At 43.0% G+C, this 26,686-nt stretch overlaps 1 protein-coding gene across 5 annotated transcripts in view; it reads left to right on the top strand.

Annotated features, from left to right (window-relative positions):
• The window catches only part of kifc3 (kinesin family member C3), a 52,559-nt gene that overhangs the window by 15,749 nt on the left and 10,124 nt on the right, over positions 1-26,686 (top strand). For 3 of the 5 annotated variants that reach the window (XM_078544032.1, XM_078544034.1, XM_078544033.1), the window contains exons 3-15: positions 11,637-11,798; positions 12,202-12,267; positions 12,376-12,516; positions 14,825-15,016; positions 17,743-17,911; positions 18,202-18,354; positions 18,668-18,798; positions 19,184-19,295; positions 19,505-19,686; positions 21,042-21,146; positions 21,837-21,967; positions 22,113-22,160; positions 24,948-25,071. In XM_078544032.1, coding sequence (XP_078400158.1) covers positions 11,700-11,798; positions 12,202-12,267; positions 12,376-12,516; positions 14,825-15,016; positions 17,743-17,911; positions 18,202-18,354; positions 18,668-18,798; positions 19,184-19,295; positions 19,505-19,686; positions 21,042-21,146; positions 21,837-21,967; positions 22,113-22,160; positions 24,948-25,071 — 1,653 coding nt within the window. In that variant the 5' untranslated portion in view covers positions 11,637-11,699. Of the gene's footprint in view, positions 1-11,636; positions 11,799-12,201; positions 12,268-12,375; positions 12,517-14,824; positions 15,017-17,742; positions 17,917-18,201; positions 18,355-18,667; positions 18,799-19,183; positions 19,296-19,504; positions 19,687-21,041; positions 21,147-21,836; positions 21,968-22,112; positions 22,161-24,947; positions 25,072-26,686 lie in introns of all 5 variants that reach the window. The other 2 variants (XM_078544035.1, XM_078544036.1) reach the window with 2 other exon arrangements.

Raw genomic sequence — 26,686 nt, 5'->3', positions numbered from 1 at the left:
GTAAACCAGACCCCAGTTTTGATCCTGACCTTGTTTGTTCTGAGTTCCTGCTGGAAACATGTGACAAAAGCAAAGATTGTTTGTCCCTTGCCTGCCTCCTGACAGTCAAAGGTTCCCCCCTGTGCCAGCATCCCCCCACCCCACACTCAGTGTTATTATGCATGGTCATTGCCCCCTCCTCCCCATCACTCCTCGGTACCACTGGGAGAGGATAGCTCAAATACCACTTCTGGACCATTTGAATAAAAATTTGCTCCACAAATGAAAGCATAGACTTCAGCCCTGCGTGGTTTTAGTGAACCTTGGTGACCAATTAGCTTCTTTGGTAGAAATGCCTCTGAATTTATTGGTGGGAAAACAAAGTGTTTGAAGAAACTTACTTTGGTCTCTTTCTGTATCCCCTTTGGAAGGTGCCTGAGATGTTTGGTTGTTCTCTTTGGCCAACCTGTCACTGTTCATGAATAGCACTAGTTGAAGAAGTTACTTCTGAAGCATCTCAATTACCAGTGCCATTTTTCTGAAACTGGGAATCTAGATAGAGAGAGAGCAAAACAGAGTGGAATGAACAGGGAGGTGAACAAAAATGGAGTAGATAGGGAGAGGTGGAAACTGACATGAAGACGAGGCTAAAGAGGAATTGTGTAAAGTGGGCAGGAGAAGCTGTGAAGATGAGGGAAAGAGGGAGGTGAAGCAAAATGTAGGAGCAATATGCAGAAGTAAAGGAGCACGTGGATTAACAAGTGAAGGTAGGAGGGACAGAAATAAACTAGTGAAGGGTGGGGTGGGAAAAACAAAAGTGAAGGAGAGAGAAAAGCAGAAACAAAAGCAAAAGGAATTGAAAAGTAATGGAGGGGTTGGAGACAAATATTATATATATATATCTATATGAATTAGCAGCAGGAGTATGCCATTTGGCCTCTTGAGCCTGCTCTGCCACTTGACAAGATCATGGCTGTTCTGATTATGGTCTCTACTTTCCTGTCTACCCCTATACCCTTAGATTTTTGACTGACATGGGAGTCAATCTAACTCGGCTTTAAAAATATTCAGTGACCCTACCTCCACTGCTCTCTGGGGAAGAGAAATCCTCAGACTAACATCCTGAGACAAAAAGTTTCTTCCAATTTCTGGCTTAAATGGGAGACCTCATTCTTGAACTGTGCCCCCTAGTTCTAATCTCTCCCATAAGGGGAAACATCCTCTCAGCATCCATACTGTCAAGTCCCCTCAGGAACTTATGTTTCAATAAGATCACCTCTCATTCTTCTAAATTCCAATGGATACAGGCCTAATCTGTCCAACTTTTCCTCAAGACAGCCCATTTAACCCAGGAATCAGCCGAATGAACGTTCTCTGAACTGCTTCTAATGCTTTTATGTCCCTTCTTATGTTCTTGTAAACTGTAGCAAAACTTCCCTACTTTTACATTCCATTCCCCTTGCAATAAACGATAACATTCCATTTGCCTTCCTAATCACTTGCTGTATCTGCATACTAATGTTTTGTGTGTCATGCACCAGGACACCCAGATCCCTCTGTATCCTAGAGTTCTGTAATCTCTCCATTCAAATAATATGCTACCTTTCTGTTCTTCCTGTCAAAATGGAGAAGTTCACATTTTCCCACATTATACTCCCATCTACCAAATTTTTGCCCATTCACTTAATCTATCTATATCCCTTTGTTGACTCCTTATATCCTCTTCACAACTTACTTTCTTTGCCTATCATTGCGTCATCAGCAAATTTAGCAACCATATAGCTGGTCCTTTCATCCAAGGCATTGATATAGATTATAAATAGTTGAGGCCCCAGCACAGATCCCTGTGGCACATGACCCATTTATCCCTACTGTTTCATGTTAGCTAACCAATCCTCTATCCATGCAAATATGTTACCTCCCAACACCAGGAGCTCTTATCTTGTGTAGTAACCTTTGATGTGGAACCTTGTCAAATGGCCTTTTGGAAATCCAAGTACACCATATCTGCAAGTGCCATTTTATCAATGCTGCTTGTTACTTCCTCAAAGAGCTCTAATAAATTATTCAAACATGATTTCCCTTTCACAGAACCATGTTGGCTTTGCCTGACTGCATTAAGCTATAACCTCCTTAATAATAGATCCTGGCATTTTCGCTGTGATAGATATTAGGCTAACTGGCCTGTAGTTTTCTGCTTTCTGTCACCCTCCTTTCTTGAATAGAAGAGTTACATTTCCTGTTTTCCAATCTGATGGGACTTTTCCAGAATCTAGGGAATTTTGGAAAATTAAAACCAATGCATCTACTATCTTAACAGCCACTTCCTTTAAAACCCTAGAATGAAGACCATCAGGACCTCGGCACTTATCAGCCTTTAGTTTAATAATTTTCTCAGTATCCTTTTCTAGGTGATTGTAATTGTTTTAAGTTCCTACCTGCCTTTCAAGCTCTTGATTTACACTTATTTCTGAAATGTTATTTGTGTCTTCCAGTGAAGAAAGACACAAAATATCTGTTCATTCACCCACTATTTCCTTATTTCCCATTATTAATTCCCCAGATTCACACTCTAGAGGACCAACTCTCACTTTAGTGACTCTTCCTTTTTAAATACCTGGAGGAACTCTTCGCTATCTGTTTTTGCATTTCTAGCTAGCTTTCTCTCGTATTCTAATTTCTCCTTCATTACTTTTTCAATCATTCTTGCTGTTTTTCTATTCTGTCCAATCTTCAGTCCTACCACTAATCTCAGCAGAATTTTACACTTTTTCTTTCAATTTGATACTATCTTTAACTTTCTTCTTTAGCCACATATGATGTGTCCTTTCCCTAGAGTTTCTTTCTTTCTTACTGGAATATATCTTTGCTGAGTTATTAAATATCTCCTTAAAGTCTGCCACTGCATCTCTACTGACCTACCCCTTAACCAAATCCCCAATTCACTTTAGCCAGCTCTTGCCTCACACCCTTATAATTCCCTTCGTTTAATTTTAAAACATGAATCTTAGACCCACTCTTTTCTCCCTCCAAACTGAATGTAAAACTTAATCATTTTATGGTCACTGCTCCTTTGCTATGAGATCATTAATTAATTCTATCTCATTGAACATTACAAAGTCTAGAATAGCCTGCTCTCTGGTTGGCTCTAGAATGTGCTGCTCTAAGAAATTATCCCAAAAACACTCTGGCAAAGATAGCCTGGAAGAAGTGTTCACAATATGATTTGTCCAACCTATATGTAGATTAAAATCACCCATGATTATTGCTGTACCTTTCTCGCCATGTATACCCTGTATACCCTGTATACCCCATCCTACAATCTGGTTACTGTTAGGGGACCTATAAGCTACTCCCACAAGTGACTTCTTACCTTTGCTATTTCTTATCTCTGTCTGAACTGTTTCTACATCTTAATCTTTAGAACTAAGATCATCTCTCACTACTGTACTATCATCCTTAATTTATAGAGCTACCCCGCCACCTGTTCCTAGCTTCCTGTCCTTCTGAAATGTCAAGTACCCTTGAATGTTCAGGTCCCAGCCATGGTCACCTTGCAGTCATGTCTCTGTAATGGCTATCCGATCATACATATTTATTTCTATTTGAGCTGACAATACATCAGTTTTGTTATGAATGCTATGCGCATTCAGATATAGAACTTCTAGTTCTGTCTTTTTACAATTTTGCAACCTCTGGCCTTATCTGCTGGAGCACTCTTAAGTTTGAGCGCTCTGTCCCTTCCTACCATGCTCTGATTATCATTACCCTCATCACTACCTTGCTTTCTTGCCTTGCCCTCTCCCTTTAATTTATCACATCTTCTCTCATTTGATCCTTCACTCCCCCTATTTAGTTAGAGCCCTCTCTACTGCCCCAGTTATACGACTCATCAGAACACTGGCCTCTGCACGGCGCAGGTGAAGACCAACCCAACATTACAGCTCCCACTTTCCCCAAAATAAGCCAAAGGATAGAGGCTGAAATAATAGTGGAAACACAAGTGAAAGAAAGGACAGTGAGAGAATTGGTGCAGAGGTAAAAGAGAAGCATATAAGGAAATCAAAGTGAAGGATAAAGAGAAAATGCAACCACCATGAAAGTGGGGGACATGTAGAGAAAAATGAGAGTGCATAGTGGAGGGAAAGAGATCAAAACAAAAGTGAAGGAGAGGATAGGGATAGACAGAAGTGCTAAAATAAAATGAAACGGTGTTGGTAAAATAATAAGGATGACAGTGGTTCAGACTTTTCTCTTCCCATTGACACTAACACCAATACCCAACGCAGGAATTCTGTTGGGTTTCTATTGATGGGGGCCTGCCCAGTGCCCTGCCCGGCAGCAGGAGGTCCTGCCTGTTGTTGTTCTGTCTTGTACGATTATATATCGATCCCTCTATCCAAATGCATCGCCGCCTGTAAAACTGGCTCTGCCCCTAAGCTGCAGAGCTTCATGGACAAGTTTTATGGGCTTGTTCAGAGGGCCTCTTCCAATTGCAACCAGATTTTTAGGTAGCAGGAAACTATTATTTTATTACAATTTGTTGGTTGAGACCTTCATGTCTTTTTTTAATGCATTTTTATGGTGTAAGTAGAGGGACATTAAAAATTGAAAAGCTTGAACTTTGCAAGTTCTTAAATATGCTCTGCTTGGTGGTTGAGTGAATTGAAACTTTAATTTTCATTCTTAATGAAGGGAATATATGTTGAGTCCTAGGCTCCAATTCTAGATGCATATTCTAACATTGGCAGAAAATTTGTAAGTAACTTGACATGCCCAGGAAGGACGTGTTTTTGGATCTTACACATTGTAAGGGTTGTACACTGGGAAGCTTTGGTTCATTGAGCAAGCTGATGGAATGGTTTGCAGGGCTATGACAGTCTGCTATCTTTTTATAGATGTCTACATCTTGGCGCGTGATGTCTACTGCAGCTGAGACTGAAGTGCTTTGGAACCCCTTGCTAATATTTTACATTTTGATTTTTTTTAAACATGGGAGCAAATTCAAGAGTTTCTCAGTTTGCCTGTTTTACCTGCAGTGCTGATTTGAAGCAAGATTAAGGTTGCAGCTAAATTGTGTGACACTGCAAGTTGTTCTGTGGTCTGTAGAAAGCAACCTTATTTTGACTAACCCTTATTGCTTCATGTTCTTATTAAATGCCTTGCCTGTTCTTTTGGGTGTGTATGCGTGTGTGCGCTTGTGGTGGTGTGGTTTCATAGTTTGTAAGGTATTTGGCCTAAAGCAGTCACTGAATGTTGCCTCTCCAGGGACCTGGGCAGTGAATGTGAAACTATACTTGATAGTGAGGGATTCTCCAGTGAGGCTGGTGGTCTCCTCGATTTGTCATGGAGAAGTTTACTTTATTGTTGTCATCCAGTATCAATAGTGATTCCAGATCTCTTCACCTTTATTCCTGTAAATGTATCACTTTCTACACTACATTTCAATAAATTTAAGTGCTTGGTGTGTCAGGAGGGGAGGAGTTCAAGACCAGAAAAATTACAACTTTACTGCTTAATAAATTATAGAAGAAATATTTACAAAATTGGGGTTTTATTTTAACTTACTATTTGCCTAGAAAGCAGAAAAGAAAAGCAAATTACAGATCTCACCCCTGCACTTCTTCTCACCCTCCCCCCATGCAATGGATGCCATTTCTCTCCCCCCCCCCGCGCCCCCCAATGCAGTGGTCTGTAATAGGAAATGAGTATGTGTGGGCATCTGACCTGGGTGGGACTAGGCCTGGCTGTGATGCAGCACACTTTGTTAAATAACTTTCCAAAATGCTCTCACAATACTTGTGTACAAGTACTACAATACACACAACACAGTAGGGCCTCAGCACAGATCTGAGGGCCTCTTTCTGTGATGTAATGTTCATTGGCTCTTGTATCATAGTGGGATTCACTGTCTCTGATTCTATGCAGGAGAAGAGGAAAACTTGGATACATTTGGAAGGTTTAAACACAAAGTGTCTTCTTCCAATGCAACTCGCGTCAAAACAAAATGGAAATGTTGAGGGAGGGTGAGTGGGATTGGAGCTGCCCCATTCCAGGGTCACTGAACAAGTCACATACATTGGTGTCAGTTTTTGTTGGTATGCAGTTAATGCCTCTTGTGATGCTTTCTCCATTGGTTGTCCCCAATTTGTCAACACCAACAACTATATACATTCTATGTAATAATGCAGTGCATTTAAATTAGTAACATTTCCCAAGGTGCTTCACAGGAGCATTATCAGTCAGATTTGACATTGAGCCACATAAGGAGGTACAGTAGTGTTCCTAACCCAGCTTGCCAAAAACTGAAGTTGTCTGAAAACCGAGCATTTTTAGAATGCGCCATGCATCAATTTTAATTGAGTAAAATAAAAAACATCATAACTTTGCTGAACAATTTAGCTAGGCTCTGTTGGTGCAGTGTGGCGCCTGACAAGTTAACCCCTTCGCTGCTTGTGCACCAGCCTATTCTTACATTCCAAGCGACCTTGACCCCACATGGCCCGGCTTGACCTGAAACACCCATGGCCCACAATGCGGCAAGATCTGAAATCTGGTACGGCCTCTGTCCCGAGATTACCGGTTTTGAGGCACTGTACCTGTATTCGGACAATGGCCAAAATCTTAATCAAAAGGTAAGCTTTACAGAGCATCCTAAAGGAGGAAAGGGAGGTAGAGAAGGGTGGGTTTGGGGAATTCCAGAGTGGAAAGCACAGCTGAAATGGGGTGAAGTGAGTGGGCCTAAGTTGGAAGAATGCAGAGTTCTTGAAGAGTTGTAGGGCTGGAGGGGGTCATAGAGTTGGGAGAGTGAAGTCCTGAATGGATTTGAATATGAGGATGTGACTTATAAAGGCCAAGGTAAAAGATTGTGAGCCAATATTGGTCAGTGAGCAGTTGATGGGTGAATGGGACCTGGTACGATTTAGGATACAGGCAGCAATCAGAAGAGGATTCCATGTTACTGCCAGGGTCACTCTGAAGCCAGTTGGAAGGAATAACTTGGCGATGATCTCCTTGGACTTCCCTTCCCTTCCTTGGGAAATTCCACCTTCAGTGACGTGGCAGGTCTGAACCCACATTCCATCATTGTGTGTCCTTGTTTTGGCCAGATTTTTTTGCATCAGGATTTGAGCCGAGTTCCAAGTTTCTGTTCGGCTCCGGCCTTACCCAGGAAGTGTAAAATAATCAAAAAGGCTAATGGAATGGCCGTCTTTATAAATAGAAGGCAAAGTTATAAAGGGGAGTCAGTTTGACCACAGCTGTACAAATTCCTGGTTAGACCATATGTGGAGTTCTGTGTACAGCGCTGGCGACCACATCTTTGAAAGCATAAAATGGCCTTGGATGGATTGAAGCACAGATTCACCAGAGTGTTACCAGGGCTCTGAGGGTTAGATTATGAGGCAAGATTGCATAAACTAGATTTGGAATCGCCGGAATATAAAAAGGTTAAGGGTGGTTTGAGGTTTTAGTGATCTTGAAAGGAATTGACAGGATAACTGGAGAGAATTTTTTTTCCTGCTGTGGGTGAGTTGAGGAGGCAGGGGCATGACCTTAAAATCAGAGCCAGGCCAGCCAAGGAGGAAGCTAGGAAACAATTTACGCAAAGGATAGTAGCAGTATTGAACTAGGTGTGCTGCTGGGCAGGCCTCACCAAAAGCAGTAGACATGAGCTCAATTAATAATTTTCATCTGCAATCAATAGATTTTTGCAGGACAAGGGTATCAAAGGAATGCAGCCAGGGCAGGTGGATGGAGTTGAGATCCAGATCAGCTATAATCTTATAGAATGACTTAACAGGCTTGAGGGGCTGAATGGCCTATTCCTGGTTCTATGCTTCTAAATCCAACCCCAAATCAGTAATGGTCAAACTTAGATTATTAGCAAGTTAGGTTGCTGCAAGACTGAGAGGAAAATTAAACCCTCAGAACGTTTCAATAGAGTGCACTAGGAAACTGGGAATACAGACTTTGTGAGAGAAGCAGAAAACTAAAGTATGGATTTGCCAGAGAAAGGTATTCCAGGGAGCTGCAGATACAGTTTCTGCAACAGGTCATCAAAGGCAGCTTTGAGCTTGAGTGGATGAGTCAGAAGCACTGCTCAAGGTAGAAGAACCCTGTAAGAGCTGTGCCAGTTATCTCAATGGCATCCCTGCACCTTCTGACTTGACCTTGTTATGCAGGTGAAAATGGGAAATGCTGGGATTTAAGAAGAAACAGACCGGTCAGAGAGAGTTGTTAGAGTACTAGGGCAATAATACTAGGTGATTTTAATTGTAGCCAAAATAGGTCAGAATGAAGGTCATGCCTGTAGGGGGATAGGCGATGGCATAGTGGTATTGACACTGGACTAGTAATCCAGAGACCCAGAGGATCTGGGGACCCAGATTCAAATCCCGCCACGGAAGATGGTGGAATTTGAATTCAATAAAAATCTGGAATTAAAAGTCAAATGATGACCACTGCCCAATCCAAAACCCAATCTAATGGAAATCTGGTTGACTCTTAAATGTCCTCTGAACAAGGGTAATTAGGGATCACCTATCTCCCTACAGGCTGACCTAGTGACACCCACAACTTTTTCTGGGATAAATCCAGAACTGCTTCCTAGATCTGACTGATTGAATTGTGATATATGATCTAGTAATTTTAATGGAAGTAATAGGTAATCAGAAAGGAAAGGGGATTTGGACTGGCATGAAATATGGGAGGACAGAATACAAGATTAATATGTGATATATTAATAATATATGCAAAAAGGTCATGGTCACACAAAAGTATAGATTCAAGTAGGTGCAAAAACAACAAATTTAAGAGGGAAGAATAAGGTCAATTTAGGGCTAACAGCATAAAGAAAATCATGAAGAATCTAGAAATAATGGTGGGAACATGAAAAGACATTAAAAGGGAATATGAAAAAGATTAAATTAGCTAATATATAAGGAAATAGTAAAGATTCTAAATCAACATATTAACAAGTGAACAAATAATATAGGACCAATCGGGAATGAAAGATGATGTCTAGTTGTGGAGGATGAAATAATGGCAGGGATATTAAATATTTTACATTGATTTGATTTTGTTACACAAATGATAGTGAAAGTGGGATCCATAAGTGAACTGCAAAAATGGACTTGGTGCTTTCATATTGGAAAACAATGTGAATCGTAAGATAGAGAAGTTACTGAGCCCTGTTGACTGCATATTAGGCTGCTGAAAGAAGTCAGAGAGGAGGTAACAGGCATGGACCACAATTTTTAAAAGTTCTCCTGAAATGTGGAAACTGTCTTGGGACTGAAGAGCAATCCATGTTAACACCCTTGTTAAGAAGGGAGGTTTGGGTAAGTTGGATAACCATAGATCGGTTCATCAAATGTCAACTGTGGGCAAAACTGTCAGAATCCACAGCTTGAGATAAACTTAAGCATTGAGAAATGTCCGGGTTAATCAAAGACCACCATTGTGGATTTGTTAAAGGCAAGTTGTGTTTGACAAATTTTGAGTATTGTTTGAAGAGGTGAATGATTTAGACAGATGGAGTGAATACATTGGATGTCAGGTATGTGGATTTTCAGAAAATGTTCACTGAGGTGTCTCACTTGGTTTTTTATTAAAAAAAGAATCCAGGGCAACCTAGCAGCACAAAGTAGAAAGTTAGTGTTATGGCCGATGCAGTTGGTAAAGCAGAGTTATTTAAAAATCCCAGAGGGAAACTTTAAACAACTGTCATAACCTATCATTTTAGGGGTTATGTTTGAGATGTGACTCTAAATTCACGAATCAGACCACCACCAATTCTCGAGGCTTTAAACTAAATGAAACATTTATTAATTTACACAGGTTAAAATATATATACCAATGCCATGGTATTGTTAACAGTTATTTGTTAATAGCTGTTAACAAATTCCCAAACTAATCTCCATTAAGGCAACAGCAACCCATAGACTTAACCAAACACCAGGCAAAGCATTTTCACCTTATGAATTCAAAATGAGGTTCTTTTCACTTTGGTGCCTGTGGAGATAGTTGGAGGCTTACAGCTGCCTTTTGATCTTACGCTACCTTTGCTCTACACACCCAAAACTGCTGAAGTTGTACCTAGCACAGCTCATTGAATGTAAATCTCATTGTATCACCAACCTCTGAACTAAACCTCTCTAACAATAAAACCCCTTTCATAGTACCAATTTCATTAGTAATATAAACATATTGCTTGGTACCTGCTGGGTAGGTGTCAGTTTTCACCCCACTTCTTGAATGTCTATTTGAAAAATGCAAATACACTCCACCTCTCTGTTTACATCTCAAAACTAGTACATATCAAAGCACCCAGACTAGCTGGCTTTAATCTAATTAAGAGACACCCACAGACTAAACCTCTATTTTAAAAGAAAAATATTTTTCAATAATATTATACATTAATAGCTTCATGACAGTTAGTGAACTGACCAGAAATAGAATTTGGGTAAATAGTTATCCAAAAGTGAAATATTGCGGTGGCTGGAAATCGGAACTGTTCTGACCAAAGGTCATTGACCTAAATGTTAACTTGGTTTCTTTCTTCACAGGCACTGCCAGATCTGCTGAGTATTTCCAGTATTTTCTGTTTTTACTTGGATGTTGCTTTGATTGTAGAAGGCTGGAACTCCATGGGCCAGGGCTGGCCCGCTAGCATTTACCCCATGATTTGGATTAGGAAAGATCTTCACAATTTGCTGACGATGCAAAATTAGGTGGTTGAGCAAATCGTGAGAAGGGTTGTAAAAGATATCAGGAAGGTGGGTGAGAGAGACAATTTAATGTAGATTAAGTGTGAAGTAATGCCATTTGGCAGGAAAATTATGAAATGGGAGTATATACTTCAAGAAGAAGGGTGTAGATGATCAGAGAGCCTTGGGGGGTTTGAATGTATAATGACCTGTAAGTGTAGGTATTTAATGATATACTTGCTGTTTCACAGGTTTTCAGATGTGTTTTGGGTGTTGGTTCCGGTTTCTGATCTTGGATTAGTCTGAAAGCAGCCCGACCACCCAGTACTGCTTTGGTTTTAAGCTGGTGTTGGCAGCTACAGGCCCTGCTTTATGTTTGCATCACCGACTTGGTACAGGGGCTGTGGTTTCATTGCAAGAGCTCTTAAGGGTACTCGTATGGAAATCTTTGTGTACTCCCATCAGCTGTAAAGTGATCTTATCAACTAAGTAAGGAGGCTTCAGGTCAAATGTTTTGCCAGGATTAAAAGCAGGCGCAGACTAAGTTTGTGTTGGGAGTTCTTTTGTAATCTGGCAGTGGTAAACTTCTATTTATAAACTAATTACTTTCCTTACTCTTATCTACTGCAGAGTCAGCTGATTCTCATTACAGTTCTATTTGGTAGTTCTGACCTCTACTCCACTATGGGGATGATTCTGTCTGGAGGGTGTAGGGGTGGTTGCCATGCTAATTCCAGCTTCATATGGCAGGTCATGTAACTTCTAAAGATCCAAGACCATGAACAGTTCAGCTTTAGTAACCTCTAGCTCTTATAAAGGTTTAATACCCAAAGCGTTGACACCAGCTCTTTTTGCAAATACTGATTGACCTGTTTGGTATTTCCAGCATTGTCTGCTTTGTCTATACCATTGCAAGGAATCTTGACAGTCCCCTCTCTCTGTCTCCAGGTGGGGAAGTTCCTGGCTCTCCTGTTCAGTGGGAAAATTTATCCAAGTCATTCAACCATCGAGATGATCAGCTGCCTGCAGGAAGACAAAGTGAGGCTTCAAGAGGAGCTGAACACGACTGAGCCCCAACGGCAGGCACTGGGCAGCCCTTCTCAATCTCAGGTATGCTGATGTTGTGTGCAGAAGGTGAGGGAGGTACAAGAGAGCACAGGGCTGGAGAACTCAGACTGGGCCAAATTCAAGGAAGTTTAATCTGCTCTGTCATTGCTGTGCCTGCTACTGAGCTAATGGCACGCAGGGTTTCAACCAGTGGCCACGTTTCTGAAAGGATGGCTTTTTGGTTTTGGAGAGTGTTCAAGTTGCATCTTGCTCATGGTTGGCGTGTGTCAGTGCCATGCAGTGCTGCCTAGAAGTCGGGTGCCTCTGTTCAGGGTCTCAGTACAGAGCTGCCTGTAGTTCTCACCTGAACCCGTGGTATCCATCTATTTGCCTCTTGTGAGTAACAGGCAATACATGAAGCGTTGTGATGGGTATGTGTGTCTAACCCCTGGTGTTGTGCCCACAGCTCGAGGGGGTGGAAGCGAAGCTGTCTGACCAGACGCAGGAACTGAACAGACTGTGCTCTGAGCTGGTGAGATTCCTGTATTGTTACCATGAGCAGACACTTGTTAAAATCTTGTGTTCATGAGCTTGTGTACCCATGGGCAATTGGGTCTCATTGTCTGTGTCTCTATGACAGGGCACAACCGACCTGGAGAAGCATTTGGAAATACTGGTCCTGGAGAATGATCGACTGAAGCAGGAATTAAATGGCTGCCAGCTTCAGCTGCAGCAGCTCCGGATCTCTCTGTCTGGGTGCACCAACTGTGAGCACAGCAAGGTAAGAGAGAACTTGCATTTATACAACACCTTTCATGACCTCCGATTGCCCACAAGTGCATCGGCACAGTCGGAGTTCTTTTGAAGTGTGGTCACTGTTGTAGGAAGTAAGGCAGCCAGTTTGTGCATGGCATAGTCCTTCAAACAGCAATGTGGTATTGACCAGATCTTCTCCTTTATGTTGTGATGTTGAGTGACAGATAAATATTGGCTGAGGCACTGGGGAGGACTCCTGCCCATCGAATAGTGCCATAGAATGTTTTACATTTACCTGAGAGGACAGATGGAATCTTGATTTAACATCTTATTTGAAAGACAGCATCTCTGGCAGTGCAGCACTCTCTCAGAAATCAGTCAGCCTAGATTATGCACCCTAATGCTGGGATGCTATCAGTGAGCCACAGCTGACCTCTTGGTTACAAGGTGAGCACCAAGCTGGGTGCTGCCATATCTCTAGTGAACCTGTTGGGTGCAGGACACAGAGCCCATAAAACTGGATCACTTGGGATATGTTGAGTATGATGGGAGCAGTTATCTTAAACTCATTCTCGAGCTGTGGATGTTGCTGGCAAAGCTGACAATTATTGCCCATTCGTAGTTGCCCTTGTGGTGCTGAGGAGCTGGCTTCACCTTGTAGTGCAGGCACTCCCACAACACTGAGAGGAAAGTGATGAAGGGAATGGTAAGGAGCTACTCACTCACTCTCACCCTGCTCTCTTACACGCTGCAATGTACAAATCTACCGGAGAAATATTCTGGGCTCCTTTACTTATTCTCGAGTTGTAGGTGACACCTATATATTGCCTTGAGAAGGGGATTACATAGGATATGCAGCATTGAAGCAAGCCATTCAGCCCAGCCAGTCCATGCTGGTGTTTGTGCTCCACTCGAATCTCCTCCCATCTTTCCTCATCTAAATCTATCATTATACCCATCCATTTCCAACTCCCTCATATATTTATGTAGCCTTCCCTTAAATGCATCTATACTATTCGCTTCAACCACTACCTCACCAGATTGCTGTATGCAGGATGAGATCGGCAGCAGAGGTTCTGTTCACAAGCTCAGTGGAGGGGAAATCTGAAGGGACAGGTATTTGACCCCATGTCTCCTGCCATTGCAGATTTCTCACTGGGCAACAATTCATATATTCCTCTTGTGTGGGTCTAGAGATGAGGAGAAGTGGAATGTGATTCTGCTATCACCTACTGGGTGTACATTTGCACTCACTGGCAGGGGTTGCTGATGAGCAGAAACACTGGCTGGCAATTTTCGTTTCTCAACCAACCGAAGTCTGGGTGTAGAGGCCAGTCATAGCTGATCTCAGTTGGATGTCAATGGAGATGCTATCTCTCTGTAGAATATAAATCAAACCTGGGGACCTCCTGAAATCTGTGTTAACTAAGCAGCAGACCAATCGGCGTAAGTGTTCTTGAGTGGAGTTTTGTTTATCGATCCCTGCTAGCAGTAAATCAGAGAGCCTGGAGGAGTAGGTTGACTGTTTTTCCTGGAACAAGAGGGAAGGAAATCTGGCCTTGTTTGCATTGGTTATGGAAAGCTGGATCAGCCTGGAACCTCTGTACATATGAGAATGGCTGGGATTTTCTGGCCCTGTCGTGGCGGGACCCGCTGTGGGAGAGTCGGCGACCCAGCGAAAAGTCAGTTGGCTTTTGGCGGAACCGGGCAATCCTGGTATGGATGGGGCTAGAAAATCCCACCCAATATATGAAATAGGAACTGGAGTAAGCCATTTGGCCCTTGAGCCTGCTCCACTGTTTAATAAAATCATGGCTGAAGTTCTACTTCAACTCCACTTTCCTGCCCCATTCCTATATCCCGCGAGTTCCTTACAGCCTGAACGATCTCAGCCTTGAATGCACTCATTGAGCATTCTCCGAGGCCGGCTCCGAGGTAAAGAATTCAAAAGATGCAAAAAAGGCGGAGGTGAGGATCAGGTGCAGTGGAGGCTGCAACCAGTCGATTATTGATCCCGGCCTCTGCAGTCGCACCCAGGTAAAATATGACAAGCATTTTCCCATGCTCGATGTTGACAATGAAACAACTGTGCTTCAATCTTTTGCTGTTGACACGTTCTGACCTTCCTGTCTGATTATTGGCACCTGCTGTCACTGTTGGTAGCAGCACATTCATTGTAAACATGTATAAAATCAGAAAATATAGAAATGTGCCACAATTCCAATAACAACTGAAGAGGGAAGTGAGCATAACATTTCTGAGGGATATGTGGGCAGGCTTTTCTTTTGATCTCCAGAGTTTAAACACATCCTGTGTTCTGATCCCTGCCGCAGGAGAACGCACAGTTGCGAGAACAAACAACTGACCTGCAGTTGGAACTGGGAGAGAAGACGCAGCTCCTGGCCGAACTGGAGCAGCATCTCAAAGATGTCCTTCAGGAAAAGACTGAAAGGGAGGAGAGGCTGAATAAACGGATCAGGGACTGCCATTTAGCCCTAGCCAAGCAGCCCACGCCATCAGTTAAGGTAAAAGTAATTGTGCTTTCTAAACCAGCTCAGCAAGGAAGTGGAGCCATTGGGTTGGAGCATCAGACTTTATGAATGTGGAACAAGTTGGGTTGGATATTGTGGGTATTGTTAGTCTCTAATATATTTTTTAAAAGTGCATAACACATTAGCTTAAGCCACATTGTGCGGCAGAGTGTGCGCACTGAGTGGCACTGATTTCCGCTTGGTTCTGTATTTCGTTAAGGCAGAATTTGTTGACACCGCAACTCTAGGGGCAGCACTCCCTGTACTGGATCCACAACAGCACCCGCACTGACTGTAGCAACATGGGAAACTCAGCAGACTGGGCCATGCTGCTTGTTAATTCAGTGTTAATACAGGTTTGGGAAAGCTTTGCGCACACTGCCTGTGTACTAGAGGCTGGAATACAGACAGTCTCTATAACTGGAGCCTGGGCTAAATGAGCAGCCCCTCAATTACTGCCACCTGGGCCCTCTCAGTCCCTGCAAATCCCCTTCCTCGGGCTGGGTCCTGTTGGTGTTACAGGGGAATGAGTGAGGGTCAGAGTCCGATGTGTTAGTGCAAGGGTAGCATTTTCATATCTGTAGCCATGAACTCATCGGTGGCATTTGAGCTTCACACCAAGGGGAGAATTTTCCCTCTATTGGGGGCGCTGTGCGAGGGTGGGCGCAGACCCAATCGGTGTCCCCGGTTGGGTCCGCACCGCCGTTTTACATGGGTGGGCCAATTAAGGCCCCCCCCAGCGTGACACGCACCCGGACGCGCTGAGTGCTCCCTGTGTGGACCAGGGAAGGGGGGTTCCCTGAGTCAGGGCCTGCGTTGGTTCGCACAAGCGCGAAAGAGCGCAGAAATCTCCGAGGCACAGAGGTGCCTCAGGGAGATTAGTTTAAATTTTAAAAATTTAAATAGATAAAAGTAAAAGTTTTAAGACTAAGTGTTTATAAATTGAATAAAATTTTTAATAAAAATTCATTGACATGTCCCAGCTTCAGTGTCACATGAACTGGGACATGTCAATGAATTTTTATAAAAATTTTTATAAAAATATTTATTCAGTTTATAAACACTTCATGAAACCTCATCCGGCCCATGGATGAGGTTCCATGAAAAATACGAAGGCTGCCTGGGCTCTTCGCCTGCCCGCCAACCTTAAGGTTGACGGGCAGCTCAGTTTATTAGTTTAATTAGTTTTTAAATGGCCTTAATAGGCTTTTGACAGTTCGGAAAATCTAAATGATGCATGGTGACGCCGGAACGCACGCCCGACATCACCGTGCATCATTTTACACCTTGGCAAGCAGGCCCCGCCTCCACTCGCAGAGCCGAAAATTCTGGCCCAAGTGTTCTGGTACTGGCAAAGAGGGAATCTTGGCTTACGGGTGCCTTTTGATGACATTGTGTTCGTTGTGCAATGAAGATTGCATTGTGCAACTTTCAACCAGAGTCAGGAGTTAGTATTTTTAAAGAGAGGTTATGCCTAGGTTTTAGTGGGAGAGATGAAAATAGGAAGAACTTACATTTCTATAAGGCCTTTCGCAACCTCAGGACATCCCAAAGCGCTTTATAGCATTTTGTTCTGTTGAAGTGCAGTCGCTGTTGTAATTTAGGAAGCAAAGCAGCCAATTTGCACACAAAGCTCCAGCAAACACCAATATGGCAATGACCAGATAATCTATTTTAGCGATAAAGGATAAATACTGTATAGGACACCAGAGAAAACTCCACTGTCCCTTCTGAAAATAGTGCCATGGGACCTTTTAATTTCACCTGAGTTAGCATGCAGGCCCTCAACTTAACTTCTCATCCGTACCCCTGACAGTGCAGCACACTCTGTGCTACACTGGAGTCTCAGCCTGGATTATGTGTTCAAGTCACTACAGTGGCGCTTGAACCCACAACCTCCTGACTCCGGACAGAGTTCTACCACTGAGCAGTTAACATGCCTGCAGGATGTCCATACCCCTCAGTTTTTCACCACCCTTGTGGCCTCTCTTATGTTCAAGATTTTGCACCACCTTCAGTAGGTACTGAGCTCTGTCAAAAGACCTTTCAATAAGGAGAAATGGGAGGGGGTAGAGAACAATGTCTGACTTTGTCTGAACTTGAGTTTTGGGAGGTGCCTGACTCTCAGAATAATATTTTACCTCACGACAAACTCCTAAGGCTATTAGGTGTTAATTCTTTTTCCTTTGTTTAATTATTGTTGCTCCTGGAGGAATTGCTCTACCCAATATTAGTCACTTGCCTCCACCTCAGCAACCTTCCCTACCCCCGTCCCCATACTAATTAAGTTTAACCTTTTGGAGAAGTCACTATCTTACTGCAACCTCTTGCTGCTACAAGCTAATATGATCACGGTATGATCAAGTCAAGCTCTGACCTGTAGCTTATGGATATCCAGTCAAGCAGTCCATCAGAAAATACTTTCCTTCCATCATCTTCCTCCTCTTCACCCTCTCTTGTTAACCTCAGCTGCCATTATTCTCATTCTGTCGAGCAAAGAGAGCTCTGTGCTAATTTTAGATCTTCACAATATCAATAATGTACAAGATCTTCTTGTGGCTGAAAATTCCCCACCCACCTAGAGCTTGGCAATGCTGTGTACTCTGCTGCAGGCATCTATGTCTGTGTTGACCGGCTGGGTGGGGAGATGTGAATGTTTTGGCATTGAGTCTGGGTTTGGTGAACGTACAGATCATTAACCTTATTTTTAAACTATGTAGTATATTACCAAAAAAGTGGAAGTTGAGTCGTCAAGGACAAAGCAGGATTTGGATGAAGCCCAGGCCAGGAATCATTACCTTCAGGAGCAGATTGCTATCCAGAGACGGCTGCTGACTGAGCAGGAACAACAGCTTCAGGACTCTTGGCGAACATCAGCCCAGCTCCAAGCTCAGGCAAGTCCAGGGCATCATCTGTTCCTTTTCACTAACATTAATGAAACTCCAGTAACTGGTTATCTATTATTACTTCAGGCACTGATGAGGTTAATCTTGAACTACAGCTGAGAACATGCGAAGTTACTTAGATATCTTGTTAATCTCTCTATTAGGGTGAACGCTAACTCAGCTATACTGTGTGTATCAACTTGAAATTCACTTGCTAGGTAGATGCCCTCTCTGTACTATTGATTGTGTAGAAGGTCCTAGGCCTACTCCTTGGCAATGACACTTGCTCTAAACTGCAGATCATGATGTATGAAGCAGAACTTGAGCGGACACGTGGGGAGATGCTTGAGGCATTTCAAGCAATGGAAGATGAGAAGAACCAGGCCATCGAAGAGGTCTTCCTGCAAGCCCGAACTGAAATGAAAAATGTGCACGAGAATCTGAATGGTAGGTGATGCAGAAAAGGCAGTACATGGGATTGGCCTAAAGAAAAGGCATTTAATGGGGTCTGTGAGCAATATGTGAATAGTAATGTGTGACACAACTTAGCCCATCTGTTGTGTGTGAAGACCTTGTAGATTTTGAAATAAACTGGATGGAATATGTGTGGTTACGAGCAGGGTCAGATTGGAATTGGAGCACATTAGGGAGGTAGTGAGTGAAGGCTCAATGTGAGGCCTGCTGGATGTATATCAATGCTAGACTATGGGGAAAGCTGAGGGGCTTTCCACTGTGTTGAACCTCTCATCTTTCCCTGCAGGTGTTCGAATGAACCTCCTCTCCATCCAACCAGCCCTAAAGACTCTAACCAGTGATTACAACTGCCTAAAGAATCACGTCCGGGATTTTCCATGTCTGCTGCAGGATGCTGTCAACCAGACGAAGAGGGAGGTGAGATGCTTTCCCACAAAGTATGGCAACATTCACTAAGGAAGTAGAGTGGGAGAAGCGGGGTGTGTCACCATCGTGTGAGAATGCAGGAAGCTCGTTGCTAATGGTCAGTGCAGCCTGAACATGGTTAAGGGACTGACCATCTTTATGTTCCGCCTGCTATGGTGATAACCCTTTTTAGTCGATCAGCCATACACCTATGAGGTCACACTACTTGGCAAAGGGGTATGCATTAACCTACCTTAGTGTACTGATAGGCTGCCATGTTTCCTATATTACAACAGCAACTACACTTCAAAAGTACTTTGTTAGCTGTAAAACGCTTTGGAACATCCTGAGGTTGCGAAAGGCATTAAGCAAACGCAAGGCTTTCTTTTCTTTCTAGATCTACCAGGCAGTGGAGGAAGCGCAGAAAACAAATCAGGATCTGCTGCGCAAGTACAAGCGAGAGATGCAGCTACGGAAGAAATGCCACAATGAACTGGTACGGCTCCGAGGTGAGTCTATCCTCAAAGCACTTGGAGAGCTCTTCGTTCAGCAGCCCTTGTGTACAATTACTGTGGGTAGGAGACATCGGTCTGAAACTAGCAGTCAATGGCACGCAATGCCTGCTGTAGGGAAGAGAGATGGTTGTTAAGAGCTGACTTGACTTCCTTGACACCCCTTATTCCACTTTTTTGACACCTCCTTCCCACTGTTTCTTCAGGGAATATCCGTGTATTGTGCAGGGTTCGGCCTGTAAACCAGGACGATGGCACTGGATCCGACACCAGAAATATAATTTCCTTCGACAATGATGATGATGCGGTTCTATATGTGTGGCACCGTGGCAAAACCTCCATGTTTGAGCTGGATAAAGTCTTCCAACCGCAGGCATTGCAGGCAGATGTAAGCGATCATAACGTGATTTGTGATCCAGTTGCTCACTGGGATATAGTGCAAGGCTGTGGCTAGTAAAAGATATAAGTAATAAGAAAAGGGGTCAGTTTGTAGGAATTGTGACATGAGAAACAATCAAGTTTCATCTAGTTGACCGTCTACCATCATTGTCACATGATACAATAATGAAGTTATTGACTAATGTAGGAATCGATCTTTATTTCTGGGTCTGTTGTAGAATTATTGATAATGTGAAGAAAACTTCAGTTAATAAATGCTAAATTAAGATCCACTGTCTAGTATGAATTTATTTTTATTAGTTTATGTCCTGAGAATCAAGGGCATGTAAAACTGCACGACATTGTTTCCCTGTTCCCTGTCGCCTTTTTGTGGGGAAAATAGTCCAAGTTTCTCAGGTGTTTAATGTTGGTAACCTGGTTATTTGCTCAACCGGTTGTGTGGTTTTATCTTCATGTTTAAAAGGTAGTTTTATCACTATAATTGTAATTTCTGCACTGAAGTATTTTTTTTTGGAGTATCATGATCGACGTTCCACCAACACCATCAAAACTAGTCACTTGTCTCAATGTTGTTTGTGGAATCTTGCTGTGTGCAAAATGGCTACCCCATTTACTTACAGAAGTGATTTATACTTTCAAAGTAATTTGTAGCCAGCGAAGCCCTTTTGGTATTTCTGACAGTAATGTGATGCAACGTAAAGGCGAGTCTCGACATGGACATAATTTTGCGTGGTAGGAAGACTATTAACAGTTTTATGTAGGGTGCGCTGACTAAAATGATCATACCTGAACCAGTCAAAGATCCCATCTCTTCCCAACACTGTCCGGGCTCTGGCCGAGTGGGTGACGTTTGTGTTGGTTTAGTTTGTGGTTGTTGGATCAGCTGATCCTTTGCTTTGGATTCATTCACTTCAGGTCAAATTTCTGGGCTCTAAAGGTGTCAAGGGATATAGGGAGAGTGCGGGAGTACGGCGTTGAGATAGAGGATCAGCCATGATCATATTGAATGGTGGAGCAGGCTCAAAGGGCCGAATGACCTACTCCTGCTCTTGTTTTCTTTGTTTCTATGTTAAATTGTGCATGTCTTCCTACAAATTCACATTGCTCGGGCTCATCCTTGCTCTTTGCAAGTTTGTGTCCAACTCACCCAAGCTGACTGAGGTGGTACTCATAATCCCCAAATGTAGGTTCAAATCTCTCAGGCCAGGGAGTGAGAAAAGTAGACTAACAGCTAAGCTTTGTTGTGGAGGTTGATTAGTTTAACCTCTAGGCTTGTGTCTTGTTAAAATGTGAAACTGTCAGAATTCTAAATGTCCCTTAGTCTTGTTTTTTTTTAACCCTCAGATATTCCAGGAGGTCCAGGCCCTCATCACATCCTGTATTGATGGGTACAACGTCTGTATATTTGCATATGGGCAAACTGGCTCTGGCAAGACGTATACTATGGAGGTAGGGTTTTTAATGGCAGTCTTGTGGTTTCTTTTTAAATGGTTAAACACTTTCACAGAGTCAGCAAACTCGAGTTTTTATCGGATATTTTCCAGGGCAGTTTGAGGGTATGGGGATCAAATGGTACTTTTTTTTAAAACTGGCCTGCCTTTCCAATCCAATTCACACACAGACTTTCCAAACTCCGCAATGTTATGTTAGCTGATGTGAATGCGAAGGATAAGAATATCCCACAGCTCTAGTAACCAACACTAACTTACCTGGTATCAACAACTCAAGAACGAGAAATTGCCTGAGCTTGCAAATGGGCTCCTTCAGTCTCTGTTATACTTCTGGAAGAACCCTGCTATTTTCAACTACCTCTTCTCAAAAGGGTCTTCAAGCCTTTTCACTAACAGGAGCACTGGAATAATCAGGGTCCTGAGCAGCAGTCTTTGCACCAGGATGTCCAATGTTGTCCTGCTCAACAGTGTCCACGTTTCGTAACAGAGTGTAAATTCTTGTATAAAATCAGGTTTCCTGTTTGTTCATGGGATTGCCTCCTTTCTGTTCTTTCCCTTCTCAGCCATTTTGCCAGTAAATTCTGCCCAATATGTGGGGCGTAGAAAGATGCCTTTCCTCCCAGCCAAGTGTGCACAGGCATTTAACATTGATGAACCATAACCATAATCATAACCTTAATTTCTCCAGGGTTCACCCGAAGATCCTGGAATCAACCAGCGGGCTCTGCGGCTCCTGTTTGGTGAAGTGGCGGAGAGGTCGGCAGACTGGGACCTGACCATCACTGTCAGCATGGCTGAGATCTACAATGAAACGCTCAGGTACATGCACCTTAACACCACTTAAACTGCGGCAGTTTCAGCCACTACCTTGCAATGGAAAACTGCTTTCCACATGTTGGCACGTTAAATTACAGGGATAATATATGGATGTGGCTGCTAATAGTAGTATTTTCTCTTTTTATAGAGACCTGCTGGGGTCTGACCCCCAGAAGATTGAGGATCTAACTATGAGGTTACTAATACTTGCATTCTGGTGGGAGGTGCATGGGTGGTGATTGGTACAATGCTTAGCATGGCTGCAGAGTTGACTTCTCTTTATATTAAAGAAAAACTGTGGGCCTTTCTAATTCAGTTTTTCCAAACTGTTTAGCTGTCCTATGTCTATTCCTTGCTGTTCTTAGGAGGTTACTTTAGCCCCCATTTCCTTCACTCCATTATTTTGAAGATCTATTTGTAGCTGCCGACACTGTGATTGGAAGCTTGGGTCACTGAATCTCTTGCTTGTCCTAGTTGCAACATTCCCCCCCATTTCCCCACTCCCCTATTCCATGAGCCCCTCCCTCTCTCCCCCGCCCCCCAATCATTTGAGAGTTCAGAGTGCAGGTGATGAAGAGGAGATCTTGAGTGATGTAACATGATCGCACTAAATGGGGGTAAAAGTCCAGTATTTCTGGCAGGGCGTTCTTTGGAACTGCTGCAGGACCTGTACCAACTGAGTCCTTTAGTGACCCAGAAGAGAAATTCTTCTCCCTTCTTTACTCATCTCCACAGGAGGTTAACCATCTTTCTTCATGTCGGATCCTAGATAGTTGTTGTGAGAGATTCGTTCATCTTGGGAAGTCCAGTGTTGTCTATAAAAATATCCACTTCTCAGTAAATGAGAGTGGATATCTGTAAGGAGCAGGATTCCCTGCCTCCTGCTAGCCGTAAATTTATTTGAGCACAACTGTAGCACTCCTATTACTGCCTAGACTGAGATCAGCTGACACCACAAAGAGCAAGCCCTGGTGGCACCACCTTGGTCTCTATGGTTTCATCCCATTACTGAATAGTGCATTTCCCTTCGCTGGCCTGAGGGAATCCCCAATCCGGACAGTTTCGTTTCCCTGGTCCAACTCCCTTGCTGCTTTCTTCAACCTTAAAAGGTAAGTGTTTCTCTATTCTACTCTTATCTCCCCTCATTCTTTCTACTTCTGCCCTCTCCTGCAGCTGTGTTGACCTTTGATCTTCAAATTTCAGCAATTTCTTCACTGTCGATACCTGAACGTTATAAATCCGGGAGTGGATCATGCCAGGGCTGGCATGGGTTAATCATGGAACTAAAAAGGATGGGTTGTAGTTGATCACCTGCTGCTTCTGTAATTGTGTTTGCTTATTAGCAGATACCTTTGTTGTACATAACCAACTGTTTCCCCTAGTAATGCAATCTGTTTCAATACTGACCTGGTTGGGTGGCCATTCAGCTCAGTATCAGTGGAGATGTGGTCAATATTTTCTGAAATCCACAGCATGTTAACGGTCAAATGTGCACAGTTTTCAAAAGCAGTGTTTGGAGCCATCAAACTTACCTCCTTTTTTATATAAAGACCCAGGTGCCATGTAGGTTACGTGTGTAATAAAACTCTCTCTACACTGTCTCATCAAATACTCTCCTGCAGGTTGCATCATGAGATGTAAAATTTCCTGAGGTGCTAGAGTTTGTGCAGAGGTGTTGTTATGGGCAAATAGTTCAGCATTCTGTTTCATCACCTTTGATAATGAAGGAATGTATGCTGAGATAAGGAAATCCATTATAATATCCAAAGACAGTAAATCTAAGAATTCACTACGATTGATCTATTGAACAGTTTGAGATAAATGGCATTTTTTTTTACAAATTTTTAATGGACAAGTAGGCTTGCTTTTCTTATTATGAAACAAAAATTGCAGTTGAATTTCAGTACAACGGGGAGCAGATAATAACACAAATAATCAATTAAATATAGTCTAAGCTTTTGAAAAGAAAACTAATATTTAATGGATGTCTTCCAAAATATAACCTGAACTAAATTTCTTCTTGAGCAGTCTGTCCAACTTGCTGAAGCCTTTGTGATGACACCGCCTGGACCTTTGTGCAAGTTTATAGATTCCGAGACAGACTGAGCAGATTAGCTAACTGATGATAGACTTCCCTTGGGGCTCTTCACCCTTGCTCGCTGGTAGCACATTCAGGTCAGAGTTTTTAGGCTGCAGCTGCCAAGGTTTGATTTAGTGGCTCCACTCGGTTTAGAGAAGGTTCACTAGACTGATTCCCAGGATGAAGGAGTTGTCTTATGAGGAAAGGTTGAGCAGGTTGGGCCTATACTTATTGGAGTTTAGAAGAATGAGAGGTGACCTTATTGAAACATATAAGATTTTGAGGGGGCTTGACAGGGCAGGCACAGAGTTCCCCTCATGGGAGAATCTAGAACTAGGGGGCACAGTTTAAAAGTAAGGAGTCTACCATTTAAGATGGAGATGAGGAGGAATTTCTTCTGAGGGTCATTAGCCTTTGGAAGTCTCTTCCACAGAGAGCAGTGGAGAGTGGGTTATTGGATATATTCAAGGCTGAGTTAGACGGATTTTTGATCGACAAGGTGGAGGGGGGCAGGCAGGAAGGAAAGTGGAGTTAAGGCCACAATCTGATGAGCCATGATCTTCTCGAATGGCAGAGCAGGCTCGATGGGCCTGCTCCTCTTTCGTCTGATCTTATGATCTTACGCCCTCCCATTCCTAAAATAGCCCCTTATTCCCTAGTATCTATTCGCAAATGAAGTCCTAGATTCTCAAACAATTTTTTAAAATTCTGTTGTAAAATTCCATGTAACTGCTGCACTCACAGTCTCCCTGCTGTCTGGTGTTTTAGGCTGCTCTGTGGCTGTTGATGTTGTCTTTTCCTTCTTGTGGTTGTGCGCCTGGTGCTGAGGCAGTTGGATGGATACTGATGATGCTGGTCCTGTTGGCTGAGGCCATAAGACCCAACTTCTTGTTTACTTTGCAGGAACCTGTTGGCCAAGGACCCCAATGAGAAGCTGGAGATAAAGCTGAGCCCTGATGGCAGTGGCCAGCTCTATGTCCCAGGCCTGATTCAGATCAGGGTACAGAGTGTGGATGACATCAATAAGGTAGAGAGTTCTTTAAATCTGTTTTTGTGTTGTGTGGCAAGGAGGGCTGAGCAGGTTTGCAATGGGAGAGTAGAATGGAGGTAAGAGGGCTGGAGCATTTATATTGACCTAAAAAGTCCTTGTGGACTGTGTTTCGCCTATTGCTCAGGTTTAAATAACTTTTGGCCAGGACACAGTGGATGTGATGTATTTGGATTTAAAGAAGGCTTTTGATAAGGTCCCACATAAGAGGCTAGTGGGCAAAATATATACTGGCATGGATTGAGAATTGGTTGACAGACCGGTAACAGAGAGTGGGAATAAATGGGTCTTTTTCTGGATGGCAGGCGGTGACTAATGATGTACCACAGTGATCAGTGCTTGGGTTCCAGCTATTCATGATATATATAAATGACTTGGATGAGGAAACCAAATGCAATATTTCCAAGTTTGCTGATGACACATAACTGGGCGGAGTTGTGAGTTGAGGATGCAAGGAGGCTTCAGAGCGATTTAGACAAGTTGTGTGTATGGGCAAACACATGGCAGATGCAGTATAACATGGATAAATGTGAAGTTATACACTTGAGTGTGAAAAACAGAAAGGCAGAGTATTATTTAAATGGTGATATATTGGGCAATGTGGATGTACAAAGGGATCTGGGTGTCCTTGTACGCAAGTCAATGAAAGTAAACAGGCAGGTGCAGCAAGCAATTAGGAAGGCAAGTGGTATGTTGGCCTTCATTGCAAGAGGATTTGAGTTCAGAAGTAGGAATGTCTTACTGTGGTTATACAAGGCCTTGGTGAGACCACACCTGGAGTATTGCGTGCAGTTTTGGTTTCCCTACCTAAGAAAGGATATACTTGCCATAGAGGGAGTGCAGCGAAGGTTCACTATGCTGATACTGGGGGTGGCAGGACTGTGGTATGAGGAGAGATTGGTTTGACTAGGCCTGTATTCATTAGAGTTTAGAAGAATGAGAGGGGATCTGATTGAAGCATATAAAATTCTAACAGGGTTAAACAGACTGGATGCAGGGAGGATGTTTCCCCTGGTTGGGAAATCTAGAACCAGGGGTCACCGTCTCAGGATACGAGGCAGGCCATTTAGGACTGAGATGAGGAAAGATTGCTTCACTGAGGGCATTCAACTTGTGGAATTCTTGCCACAGAATGCTGTGGAGGCCAGGTCACTGAGTATGTTCAAGAAATAAATTGATAATTTGTTGGGTAATAGGGACATCAAGGGGTATGGAGAGAAAATGGGAATATGGTGTTGAGATGGAGGATCAGCCATGATCATGTTGAATGGCAGAGCAGGCTCAAAGGGCCGAATGGCCTACTCCTGCCCCTCGTTTCTATGACACTGATGCAAACAGCCCTACTCTTCAAAATAATGTCATGGGATCTTTAAGTCCACCTGAAAGGGCAGACAGGGCCTCAGTTTAACTTTGACCCAAAAAGATGGCACCAATGACAGTGATATGCACACTTAGTACTGTGCTACTGTTAGCCTAGATTATATGTTCAAGCCACTGAACAGCTATCTGTGTGTCTGTTTCTTTTACATAGTCTGGGGAGCCTATTTATATTATGATTTTGATATTAAAAAGAATTCTTTTTTGAAATTAGACA

The sequence above is a fragment of the Cetorhinus maximus genome, chromosome 6 (genome assembly GCF_964194155.1).
Source record: "Cetorhinus maximus chromosome 6, sCetMax3.hap1.1, whole genome shotgun sequence".
NCBI lineage: Eukaryota > Metazoa > Chordata > Chondrichthyes > Lamniformes > Cetorhinidae > Cetorhinus > Cetorhinus maximus.
This window is presented reverse-complemented; position numbering and strand designations above follow the sequence as displayed.